General features: G+C 37.7%; 1 protein-coding gene across 2 annotated transcripts in view; it reads left to right on the top strand.

The window, feature by feature from the left end:
- Positions 1 to 12,927, top strand: part of ZBBX (zinc finger B-box domain containing) — a 118,964-nt gene extending 106,037 nt beyond the window's left edge. For both annotated transcript variants that reach the window (XM_086674665.1, XM_025913367.2), the window contains exons 20-21: positions 10,475 to 10,613; positions 12,632 to 12,927. In XM_086674665.1, the coding sequence (XP_086530791.1) occupies positions 10,475 to 10,613; positions 12,632 to 12,746 (254 nt within the window). In that variant the 3' untranslated portion in view covers positions 12,747 to 12,927. The remainder of the gene's footprint in view (positions 1 to 10,474; positions 10,614 to 12,631) is intronic.
- Positions 12,928 to 13,391: the final 464 nt, after the last annotated feature.

Here is a 13,391-nt window from a genome sequence, read left to right as displayed (position 1 = left end):
TGGAAAATTTTCAAGAATGCAAGAATAGTACAAGGAGGGGCGCTTGGGTGGCTCAGTCAGTTGAGTGTCTGACTTCAGCTGAGGTCATGATCTCATGGTTCATGAGTTCAAGCCTTGCATCAGGCTCTGTGCTGACAGCTCAGAGCCTAGAGCCTGCTTCACGTTCTGTGTCTCCCTCTCTTACTTCCCCACCCCCACTCATGCTCTGTCTTCTCTCTCTCTCTCTCTCTCAAAAATAAATATTAAAAAATTTAAAAAGGAGAGAGAATAGTAGAAGGAATTACTGTATACTCTTTACCGAGTTCACTACTTGTCTTTTGCGCTATTTGGATATATGTATACATGTACACACACACACGCACACTGTACTTTTTTGTGAATCATTTGAGAGGAGGTTATAAACATTATGAGCCTTGATCAAAAAAATACTTGAGTGTAAAAAAATACATCAGTCAGTGTGTGTTACCCACGAACAGGACAGTCTTTCAAGGATCATAATACAATGATCAAAAATCAGGAAATTTAACATTGATACAATATGATCCTCTACTCTAGTCCACAGTGCCTATCTAATTTTTAAAACTTGTCTCAGTGGTGTTCATTATAGCTTGTTTTTTTCTGGTATCGGATCCTATCTAGGAACAGGTGACCACTGAAAAATTTTTTTCTTGTTAACATCTGACATGACATTTGATCTTTGAGATTAGTTTTGCTGTTTTTAATTAATTAATTTTTAATTGAAATGTGATTGACTTACCATAACCTTTTAGTTTCAGCGGTACATAATAGTGATTCAGCGTGTTTATACATTATGAAATAATCCCCATAGTAAGTTCACTTACCATCTGTCACCACACACAGTTATTACAATATTATTGACTATATCCCCTATGGAGTACATTATATCTCTATGACTTGTTTATTTTATAACTGGAAGTTTGTACCTCTTAATCCCCTTCACCTGTTTAGCTCACTCCTCCCACTCCTTTCCTCTCTGGTAACCAACGGTTTGTTTCCTATATCTATGAAACTGTTTCTGTTTTGTTTTATGCGTTTGTTTTGTTTTTTTAGATTCCACATATAAGTGAAATCATGTAGTATTTGCCCTCCATGTTGTTGTAAATGGCAAGGTTTCATTCCTTTTTTTATGGCTGAGTAATATTCTGGTGTGTGTGTATGTGTGTGTGTGTGTGTGTATCTCACATCTTTATGCATTCATATATTCATGAACACTCAGGTTGCTTCTGTATTCTGGCTATTGTAAATAATGGTGCAATGAACATAGCGGTGCAGATAATCTCTTTGAACTGGTGTTTTCATTTTATTCAGGTAAATATCCAGAAATGGAATTGCTGGATTGTATGGTAGTTATATTTTTACTTTTTGTGAGGAACCTCCGTATTGTTTTCCATAGTAGCTGCTCCAATTTACATTCTTACCAACAGTGTCCGAGGGTTTCCTTTTTTCCATGTCCCCACCAACACTTGTTATTTTTTTTGTCTTTTTGATAATAACCAATCTGATGGGTAGTATATCATTGTGGTTTTGGTTTGCCTTTACCTGATGGTTAGTGATATGGAGCATATCGTTTCATGTGATTGTTGTCCTTCTGTTTGTCTTCCTGGAGAAATGTCTGTTCAGGCCTGCTCATTTTTTAAATGCATTGCTTTTTTTTTTAATTAAAAAATGTTTGTTTGTTTGTTTATGAGGAAGAGAGTGGGAAAGGAGCAGAGAAAGAGGCAGACAGAGAATTCCAAGCAGGCTCTACACTGTCAGCACAGAGCCTGATGCAGGGCTCCATCCCACCAACTATGAGATCATGACCTGAGCCAAAACTAAGAGCTGCATGATTAACTGACTAAGCCACCACTGACTAAGCCACCCATGTTGTTTGCTTTTTTGATACTAAGTTGTGTAAGTTCTTTTTGTAGTTTGAATATTAATCCATTATTGGCTGTATGACTTGCAAATATTCTTCTCCCATTCAGTAGGTTGCCTTTCCATTTTGTTAATGGTTTCCTTTGCTGTACAAATGCCATTTAGTTTGATATAATCTCATTTGTTTATTTTAGCTTTTCTTGCCCTTGCCTGAGGATACTAGTCCAAAAATATATTGCCAAGACCCGTGTAAAAGAGTTTACTGCCTATAGTTTCTTGTATGAGCCTTATGATTTTAGGTGTTACATTCAAGTCTTTAATCCATTTTTAATCTATTTTTATATGTGGTTTAAGATAGTGGTGCAGTTTCATTCTTCTGTGTGTAGCTGTCCACCCAGTACCATTTATTGTAGAGACTGTCTTTTCCCCATTGTATATTCTTGACTTTTTTGTCATAGTTCAATTAACCATGTATATGTTAAGCTTTCTGTTCTATTCTATTGATCTATTGTTTCCATGCTTTGCAGTGTAGTTTGAAATCAAAAGGTGTGACACCTGAAGCATTGTTCTTTTTTCTCAAGATGCTTTGGCTATCTGGAATCTTTTGTGGTTCCATACAAATTTTAGGATTCTTTGTTCTAGTTTTATAAATATGCCATTGGTATTTTTATGGAGATTGCATCGAATCTTTGGATTGCTTTGGGTAGAGTGGACATTTTAGCAGTATTTATTCTTCTAATCCATGAGCATGTTGTATCTTTCCATTTATTTATGCTGTCTTCTTCCATAAGTATCCTACAGTTTTCAGAATACAGGTCTTTCACCTCCTTAAATTTATTTCTAGGTACTTTATTTTTGATGAAATTGTAAATGGGGGTTATTTTTTATTTCTCTTTTCGATATCTTTTTACTATGTATAGAAATTCAACTGATTTCTGTATATTAATTTTGTATCCTGTGACTTTACTGAATTCATTTATTAGTTCTTAGAGTTTTTGGTTGAATCCTGGTTTTTCTATATTCAGTGTCATGCCATCTGCAAATAGTGAGCATTTTACTTCTTCCTTTCCAATGTGGGTGACTTTTTTTTTTTCTTTTTCTTGCCTATTTGCTGTGATTAGGACTTCCAATGTTGAATATGTTGAATGAAACATGGAAGTTAAATAAAAGTGGTAACAGTGGGCATCCTTGTTCTTCTGATCTTAAGCTTTTCATGGTTGAGTATAATGTTAACATTTGGGTTTGTCATATACGATCTTTCTTATGTTGAGGTGCATTCCTTCCATACCCATGAGTGGAGTTGGCCCAGGATGTACCACGGTGGGGTTGTCTTGGGGACATGGCTGCAGCTGTTCTAAGCTAGGGGCCCGGGCTTGTTGGGTCAGTTCTAGCAAGCCAACTATATTACCTGGACCTTGCTTTTGTCTGTGCTATCAAGGTGGAGGGGGAACATAAAAAATGGCACTTTCAGGGCACCTGGTTGGCTCAGTCAGTTAAGTGTCTGACACTTGATCTTGGCTCAGGTCAAGATCTCATGGTTTGTGGTTTCAAGCTCTGCATTGGGCTCTGCGCTGACAACATGGAGCCTCCTTGGGATTCTGTCTCTCCTTCTCTCCACCCATCCCCCACATATGTGTGCTCTCTCTCTCAAAATAAATAAACTTTAAAAAAAAATGGCACTTGCTGGTCCTTTCAACCCCAGAGTGATTTCTAGAAGTTTCTCACCTTTTAGCAGATGCACTGAGGTTAGTAAATAGATTTCTTTCACTTTCAGTCAAATTGCCTTTTAAACCACTGTTTTTCCATGTGTCCCAAGGTGAGAGAGTATGTACATGGATCCCTCGGAGATATTCCTCCCCACTGCAGGTTGCCACACTGGGGATGGGGTTCCCTTCATGACTATATCCCTATGTCCTGCCCTTCTCTGTGTGGTCTCCCTCTTATTTATTGTGCAAAAGCTCTTCATTCAGCCCTCAGTTCTTTGGGAGGAATTGTGTAGCTGTAGATTCAGTGAGTTCATGGGAGGAGGTGACTTCAGGGTCTTCTTACACCACCATGTTAGACTGGCTCCTTAACAATTTTACACTGTTCTTAAATTTATTTATTTTTGAGAGAAAGGGAGCATGAGCTGGGGAAGGGCAGAAAGAGAGGGAGAGAGAAAATGCAAAACAGGCTCTGCACTGACAGCACAAGCTCAGTGCAGGGCCCCAACTCATGAGCCAAAATCAAGAGTTGGATGCTTAACTGACTGAGCCACTCAGGTGCCCCAGTTTTACACTTTAAAAAATATATATCATTTTCATTCTTTCCTTTGTAGCTAAAGGACTCATGGGGGAATTTTCTTATGGTCTTGATCTGTTTTCTACCAGATTGATCTTTTATTTAATCATTCTTTGCATGCCATGGATTCTTGGATTCTAGTTTGTTCATCTGCATAGCTAGTTGCTGTCATTTCTTTGTATCTTATGTGTTCATACTTATTGTAGGCAGCTTTGCTCATATGTTCTTTTCTGATATAGTGAGATTACATTTTCCCTAAAATGCTGTCCACCTGTACCAAGGTATGTCAGTCTTCCCTTTGGAGCTACTATTTGTGGATTGGTTATTGCATTGTTTTCTGTATCTTGCCAGCTCAAAGGCATGGGAGGATCGATGAAGGGCTGGGGAGCTTATCCTCCTTTATTGGAAGGCCTGGGCTCGCTAGTCTTCTTCTTGATTACATTAAATTTCATTGCACCTGGTTTCAGCTGTGTTCTGTCCCTGTGGGGACACCTGCAGGTTTGTAATTTTCTTGCCTCTGCTAAGATCTTCCAGTGGGTACTTAGGGGTTTTACAAATATTTCAAATTATTTCTTCTTCTTTCCCCTTCACCTACTTTTCTCCAAATTGGTGTGGTATTGGTGAGACTTGTCAGTGCTTTCGATGACTCTCCTTTTCCTGTTACTAGTTTAGTGTTCGTATCGGCTGGGGAAGAAAGTGAATGGACGGCAGTGGCACCCAGCTACACCACAGAGAGTCTTTATTTGGTTGTCCCTTGTTGAAATTTATTATGTGGACTTACATTCCTTTCTTTGTCCGATTCCTTTTATGATTTTATTTTAGTTTAGTTCTTCTGCCTTTCCTATTCATTTCATTATGGGTTGGGGGATGAGAGTCTGTGATCCATCTGTACCCAATCCATTTGCCTTCCTCTAAAATACTAAAAATCAAATGTAAGTCTCCTTGGAGGTAATTCTCACATTAAAGACTAATTCTAAAATGAAGCATGACAGGCCTGAACTAGATCTAAAAGGATAACCGTACAGCTTTTAATCAGAAAATGAAGGGTTTCTTATTTTGATAAATTGGTGAGTTCCATTATTTACAAATGAAACACCAGACTTAACAAGCAGTAGTCTCTTGTGTTTGTTTCTAACCACCGGCTTCCCTATTTCCTTTATCACTTTTGTTCTTACATACTTCACTTTTTCCCTCTGCCACTCATTTTTCCATACACTGATGCCAGTATTTTCACTAGAGTGCATAACTTTTCGTATATGAAGGCGGCGTACGCTGCGTGGCCTGTGAACCACCAGGGCTTTTCTGATGGTCCAGGAGCAGAACTAAATCACTTACACACACTTGACCCATGGACAGCTCTCTTTATGTTTGGGAAGATTGGCTTTGGATGAGTGCACAGCTTTGGAGACGTTCACCTGGAGCTTAGGAAGGAAGAGGGTGGCACATCAGACCCAACAAAACAGTCAGTGAGGTGATAGATGCTGTGGTGTCATCAGCTGCTATTCCAGAAAACTCACGGTTTCTGTACAAGGCTTTTGTATTGTGTTTCGCATCAATGGGCAGAAAAGTTCCACCCACATTTCACTACTTATGGTGCAGCCTGGAAAAACTCCGTATGAGGTTTGGTTGCACAGCCGCACAGCTACACAATTTGACTCTTATACAAATGTAAATGTGTTCACATCCCTGTGAAAGCTGACATTTTGTGAGCAGCAAACGTGACTTGTTTTCTCTTAGCTCTAGGACACATCCATTTCCTCTAACTTCTATGGAAAACAACTGCGCCAGGCAACTGGGAGAAGAAAAGACAGCAAATAACTATATTCAGTGAAATGTTTCCCCATTCAGATTGCTGTGGCTGATAGGAGAGCCCTTTCAGAAGCAGGCAGGGCAGGCAAATGGGCGGGCGGGGGTAGAGGACAGGTGTACAGGTTGCAGACCAACTTCCTGCTGAATCAGGAGATGGGGGCAGGAAAGCCGGGCAGTTTTGAGCCAGGCTCTGGGTCCAGGAGCCTGGTTTTGAAATTTGAAACCTCTACCTCCTAGCTTCATGACATTGGGCAAATGACTTTCACAATCTCACTTTGCATCAGTTTCTGTGTATGAAAGACGGCTACAATAGGCCCTATCATAAAATTGTTCAATGATTGAATTTAATGATATATTAAATATTATATTTATGAAAAATTTCTTTCTCTTTCTCTCTCTCTCCACACACACACACACACATTCTCTCTTAAGAGTTAATTGCTTAGCACATAGTAAATCCTGAAAAAGAAACTTAAATTGTTTAAGGAACCAGTGGTTGGTACTTTCCACATACAATATAGGTAAGGTTCTCTTGGTAAGTCTAATTTTTAGTCAAAAACATCTAAAAGCTGTTTTCATTCTACAATGATGTTTTCTTCTGGGCCACCGTGAGGGTGATAGTTAGCTTTAGCTCATTCCATATAATTATTTCCTCCACAAATATCTTTGTAAATAAAGCTATCATCACTTCCTTAGTAGGTTCAACATGACCATATAACTTACTTGCCAAGTCGCTTTGTCAACTTTTGAATATTGTCATAGCCTGAAGATATTTGGGAAACATCAGAAGATATGCAGTATGAGAAAGTATCAGTAATAATGCACATTAAGGCATTCATGTTTTCATTAGTTAAAAATAATTCATTTGTTCAAACTTATTCTGACTTGTGGTTTAAGGGTTTGTACTTTTAAGACTTAAATTCCCATGGCAATCCTATGTTTGTATAAGTCCACAGTAGTTAACTGAGCCAAGCAATTAAAAAGAGGAAAGTAATTTTCTTAAATAAGAAAGACTAAAAATCTACCTGATACTAACTGATGTAGCTATACTGTTGGAGCAAAAAAAAAAGTGAGATAGTGAATAATTGGAGCCTCTGTTCATAAGTTGACCATCAAGTAAGATATTACACTGTATGGGGGCTAATCAGGGTTTATTTATAGTTAGCAGATTAAGTAAGTAACCCTTGTAAAGAGAGGTTAAGATGGACTGGAATGGCAATCTTTTTGCTTTGGGTCACCTTTCAATTTCAAGAAAAAAAATGAGTGCCACATATAAATGAAAGTCAACATATTTTTTTAAAATTCTGACATAAGGAATATGAAGCCATTCAATGAGTAATAATCACTACTTGTTTTATATGTAATGTTGCTTCATTTGATCTTTATAACTACTCTGTGAAGGCAAACGAAGCAGGTATGATTTTTAATCTCCCCTTCGTGGATACAGTAACTGAGGCTCTAGGTGACATAATAACTACCCTGGTGCTCAAAAGAGACCAGGCACGAACCTGGGCAAGTCTGCCTCACATTCCTTTGTCTCACCACCCTACCACAGTGCACTTAACTAATGTGAAATCCTTACTCCTAATCAGTATTGTGACCGCATAAGAGGCAGAGGGTGTGGGCAGGGAGAAGGTAAAAGGAAGAACGTAAGAAGGGATAAACAAGGCGAGACACAATGGCAGAAGGGAAGAGATGGAGAGAGAGAAAAACAAAAGTCTGAAGGTTTGGGGAGGGGGCTCACAGGTTACAGGGTAAGTGTCCTGGTTGTCACAGCCTCCTAAACACTGGGATGTCATTGGTATCTCTGCTAATAGTCCTTTAGATGGTAGTGGTGGTGGTGATTTGGGTTCCTTATAGGAACGTAACCTGTCTGCTTTGTGTCTGTTCTTTGAAGTTTTTATCCTGTCTCTTTGTCCCCACTTTTCTTTCCTTCATTTCTTTTACTCATCTAAATGTTCATTTCCCTGTAGAATAAAGTTTTACGTGTATTTTTTAAATGACTTGAGTTTTAGAAATACACCTTAAAACTTTATATTTAGTCATTTTTTTCCCCTTTGCCATTCTTTATTATCGGATTTAAGAGGTTCTTCAATGATCAGAGAACATACACTATTACTCCAGGGATAGAAAAAGGCTTAACTTCAATCCATTCCTCAATAGTCCACTTTCTAGACAGTTATCAAGTAAATTTATAACAGCTGAATTTCCACTATAAATGTCAATCCAGTCTTCCCTGGTTTTATATTAGAAAATCTTAGGTTTTTGTATAATTGATCTTTTAGATTTAACACTAACCCACAATAGAGTTTTCATAGGCAGTTTTATTTTTCCCTGCCTTGAAAATCAGGTGATGTCACCTTTGCCCCTCTTAACTTCACATGGTACTTGGAAATATCATTTTGAGAATGAACAATTATATAAAAGTAGGCCCATTCTATCTAGACCATCCGAATTAGCTCTGCTCAGTCAGGACTGAACTGCCCTGCAGAGGTCGGATACCTCTCCTGGTGGTGTTCTTTAGATCTAAGAGTCGTTATTGGGTTTCAGTTCTGTAGTTGCACCAGTTGCAAATCCTGAATTGATTGCTTTCTCACGGGTAACAGTCCCTATCACTGGGGCAAGTGAGGGTGCTCTGCATACCTGTCTTTTTTACCTTGTGGAAAAAGAGAAGAGAAAATAGAAGTCCACGCTAAAGAATGAGATTCTGAGATATAGAGATTTCCGACGTTGCTGAGCTAGAAGAGCTTAGGGCTAGTTGCATTTCTTCTTCTCTGGTTGTGTGACTTCCAAGAAGCAACCAGTGTCTCGGGGACCTTCAGTTTCCTAATCTCCAACAACTGGGGAGGGAATAAAAGTTCTAGCTGAAGAATCTTTTTGTTTTTCTCAAAATTAGTCTTATACAGAGCTCCAAATTTAAATCAGAACGAGTAAAGCCATTTTGATGATTTTGGGGTTGTGGAACAGGAGCCTCAGCCCCAAGACGACTGTATTTCTCCAGGTATCATAATTTGAAAGTCACTGGGCTAAATAATTTTAAGGACATTTCCAGTTGTAAATGTATTGAGGACTGTCTTGCAGCAGGAATAATCGAAGTTTCTTCCAGCAGGGGAATGTCTGCTTGCTCAAAAACTTCAAGTAAATACTATCCAAGAAATAATCGTAATCATAATCATAGAATCATAATTCTCTCAGTCCAGGTGAATGTTACACATAGTTTGGAGTGTGGGCCTTGTGATCAGGAGAATATTTGCTTGCACTTTCATCAGAGTAAGGGGAAAAGTAGCACCCGGTAATTTTAACAGTTTTAAAAGTCATGCCACCATAACCTTAGGTAAAAGTTAGATGGCTCTTCCAACTTCATCAATGATGAAAAGAAGGCATCATCGTCTTTCTAATACAGCAATCATACTTATTTTTGTACTTGACTTTTTGGAAGTTTATATAAAATATGTTTGCTTATGCATTTGCTTATTTAACTTGCACTGTTTGCCCTTACATGAGCTAAACCATAGGCCTGCTTCATGGAAAAGATTTAAGTCTTCTCCCCTTTCGCATACAAATGGTTATTATCCATCCAAACAAAGCAGAAAGTAGAAAGGGTAGCAGAAAAGAAAGGAAGCAGAAAAAGAAAGGGTAGCTTTGCCAAGAGTAACCTTCACCTCAGACTGTATGGGGGTAAAGCTTTTATTTCTTAGAAGACAAAAATAAACAATAAGGTGTTTAACATTCTGGCAAATTGAGGACTTGCACGATATTCTAGCCTTAAAAGAGGAACCTGTGACTTTCTTTGCAATTTTGTAAATTCTCAGGACACTTAACACTTTCTTAAGTGTAGTATATATTTAAAAATCAATTAGGTTAGTTGAAATAACTCAGAGAAAGACAAATACTATATAATATCACTTACATATGGAATCTAAAAAAACCCAAACTCACAGAGAGGGAGACTAGAATAGTGGTTACCAGGGGCTAGGGGGTGGAAGAAATGGGGAAATATTGGTCAAACAGTGTAAACTTTTGGTTAAAAGATGAACAAATTCTGTAATGTAATGTGCAGCATGGTGATTATAGCTAATAATATTATATACCTGAAGGTTGCTAAGAGAGTAGCTCTTAAATGTGTTAGCTAACACTATGGTGGTAATCATTTTGCAATATATAAATGTTCCAATCAACATCTTGTACACCTTAAAATTACACAATGTTACATGTCAATTATATCTCAATAAATTAAAAACAAATTGGGGCAATCCCCCCCCAAAAAAAAAACAAAAACAAAAACATAATCCATCTGATTAAGGTGACTTGATACCCATGCCCTAATTTAGAAGCTCAGAGCAAACCTCCTTCATATTCTGCTCATCCCGCATATACTAGAAAATTGAGGTGATTAAAAATCTGTACTGACCTTCTTTGTAATGCTTATAGTTTATGCTGGGTAAACTTTCAGCACCATATGCTGTGTTTGTGTCTTGAATTTATGTGCTGACATAAAATGTTTCAGATCCTTCAGAAAAACTTTACAGTCTAACCTCAGAAGAGTTACCAGCCTTCAACAACCACTTGCTGGACATAAGTCAGACTACCGGAGATTTCCTTAAGAGCTCAAGTGCCGGAAGCCTCTATGGAGTTGAGGAACAGAGGTAGGTTAAGCCGGCAGCTCATATGTAATGATAGCATACATGGTGAAATTTTTGACAAGCCCCAAATAGTTATCTTTACTATATGAAAAAAGATTGCACTCACGTGGGTGCTTTATATGGCCATTCTCTGTAAAATGTTTGGGTCCTTTGTCGACGTATTATCAGGATTTAGTAGAAGGCTTATGAAGTTGTTGCTTTAATGTGAAGAGATAATTCTCTGCTGGACAATGTATGTCAGAAAAACGAAAAGATATTTGGAATTTTATAATCCTTCAGCATTTCTTCTTATATTGAAAAACAGTTGCTTTACTTGCATTAATTAACTTAATAAATTCAAACACTTTGCACTAATAGAATCTTACTCAATGTGAATAAAACTTTTAGAATAGAATGTCGAGAAGATTCTTTCTTGAAATTAGGTCAAGATTGTTAATGATAGCATATTTTAAATTAAGTCATTTCATTCTTTCCTCACATGAAAAACATTTAGGGTTGATCAATTTGAAAAGAACATAGGTTATACTAATGCTTCAAAAAAGTAGTTTATCATGTCAGTCTATTACTGATGTGCTGGAATTTCTTGAAAAGGGAGGAAGGATCCTTGTAGAAGGATTAAGATAAATGTAAAATAGAAAGTCCCTTGAACTGTAAATTCCTTTGATTGGTTTGAAATCTAATATTGCATTAAAAGGGAATCAAGAGTCCATTATTATTCCATCTTTCTTTTTTTTTTATTTTTTTAATTTTTTTTTCAACGTTTATTTATTTTTGGGACAGAGAGAGACAGAGCATGAACGGGGGAGGGGCAGAGAGAGAGGGAGACACAGAATCGGAAACAGGCTCCAGGCTCTGAGCCATCAGCCCAGAGCCTGATGCGGGGCTCGAACTCACGGACCGCGAGATCGTGACCTGGCTGAAGTCGGACGCTTAACCGACTGCGCCACCCAGGCCCCCCTATTCCATCTTTCTAAAAGAGAAAATCATTTAGCTGTGGCCCTTGGATTTTTGCATTTCTAACACCACTTCCATTTTTAAAAAGAGAGATCAATATAAAGTTGCTATTTTTTCCCTAAAAAGCTCTTTTAAAACAAAGTAAACCTACCACATACTCTCAGCATCATTTCATAAAAGAAAGGACATTTAATACTAAAAATATAAGGGACACAAACAGAATAAAGCAGTTCTTTAAAATTAAAAACGTCATGAAAAAGTCCTTACCTTGTCCTTATTTTCCCTTCTTAGACCAGTGAAAATTTTTATCTCAGTCAGATCTGCCCTAACCCACAGATCAGAGTTTAGGAACTTGATGATTTAGCCTCTGTGGGTCATAAAAAAGAATCCAAAAAGATACCTATCACAGGATGAAGTATTTTATATTATTTAGTGGCATAGCATGGGCTGAAATGCTAGATGACTTGGACAAAAAAAAATCTGAATTACACAAACTCCTTTCTGCTCCCCCACACTACTTCCTTCCCTAGACCTGACACCTGTATGCTAGACTTTCTACCAGTTCTTCTCCACAGTAAAATGTAACAAGATAAAATAACTAAATAATTGCTGCCATTAAATTTGGTTTTGGCATATCTTGATTGGCTATCCACATAGTCCTAATTTACAGTACGCAAAAAAGGTGATTTATTTGGCAATCTATTCGTTGGGATTCTATTGCACAGCCAATGTAATGATGAATGTTCTTAATGATGACCTGAGGCTCGGCAAGTTTCTGAAGTGCCTTCTGAATCATCAGTGAAAGACACAACCAGAGAGCATAAAATCGTCTCCCCTTGGTTCCACTGTGGCTTTATTTCTCGGGAGAGGGAGAATGATGAGAATTTCTCATTAAAAGGAGGCTTGGTATATTGGGCACATTGAAAATTATGGCCCCAGTTGGAGACAGCCCCCTCACATCTGCCTGCCTCCAATGACTTCAGTGCATGTAGTATTGATCAGAAGATGAATGAAGAGTTGAAACCTGGTTCTGTATATTGTGTATTGATCTTTTAATGTATTTCCAGCTCTTCTGAAAAAGATACTGAAATTCAGTCTTTGCTGACACTTTCTGAAAGCAGCACGGAGGAGGAGGAGGAAGAGGATTTTCTTGACCGGCAACACGTCATCACACTCCCATAATCAAAGAGTGCCTAATGATAATGATCATTTGTTCATTACATTTTCCATTTGGTACCCAGAGTAAAGCAAACAGCTGAAAAAAGTGACCAAGTGATTACTTGTCCCCGGTGCTGGAGATTTGATTGTTAATATTTCTGATATTTCAAGATTGGCAGACTAATAAAAATCAGTGAAATTGTAAGTTCAAGGGCTTTTTCTTCCAAACGATTTATTGTATGTCAAACGCTGATCTATATTACACACAATATTAGTAAAATTTGGTGAATTTTAAAAACGAACAGTTATAATTGTGTCTCTAGAACCTATTATAGATTAGAACATGATTGCATTTAAAGTAATATTGGATGGTTGAATTATATTTTAAGCAATTATGTCATCAGTAAGAGCATACATTTGATGGCCATAGCATTAATTGAGCCTGGAATCCGTGTTTTGCTTTGGTAATTACTGTTTCGTTTTGTTATGTTTCGTTTTGTTTCGGTTAGGGTTTTTGAAATTCACACAAGTTCTGGTAGCTTCAAAAGTTGCTGCCAGAAGAGAAAAAAGAAGACCCAAAATAAAGCAGACATAACACTTGTCATTCTACTATGACACAAAAACTTATACTAGAAAACACAGAACCCGCCCCCACCACCTCCCACAAAC

The sequence above is a fragment of the Puma concolor genome, chromosome C2 (assembly GCF_028749965.1).
Source record: "Puma concolor isolate L17-30 chromosome C2, mPumCon1.1.hap2, whole genome shotgun sequence".
In the NCBI taxonomy this organism is placed as follows: Eukaryota; Metazoa; Chordata; class Mammalia; order Carnivora; family Felidae; genus Puma; species Puma concolor.
The sequence above is the reverse complement of the archived record's forward strand: the minus strand, read 5'-3'. Positions and strand labels throughout refer to the sequence as shown.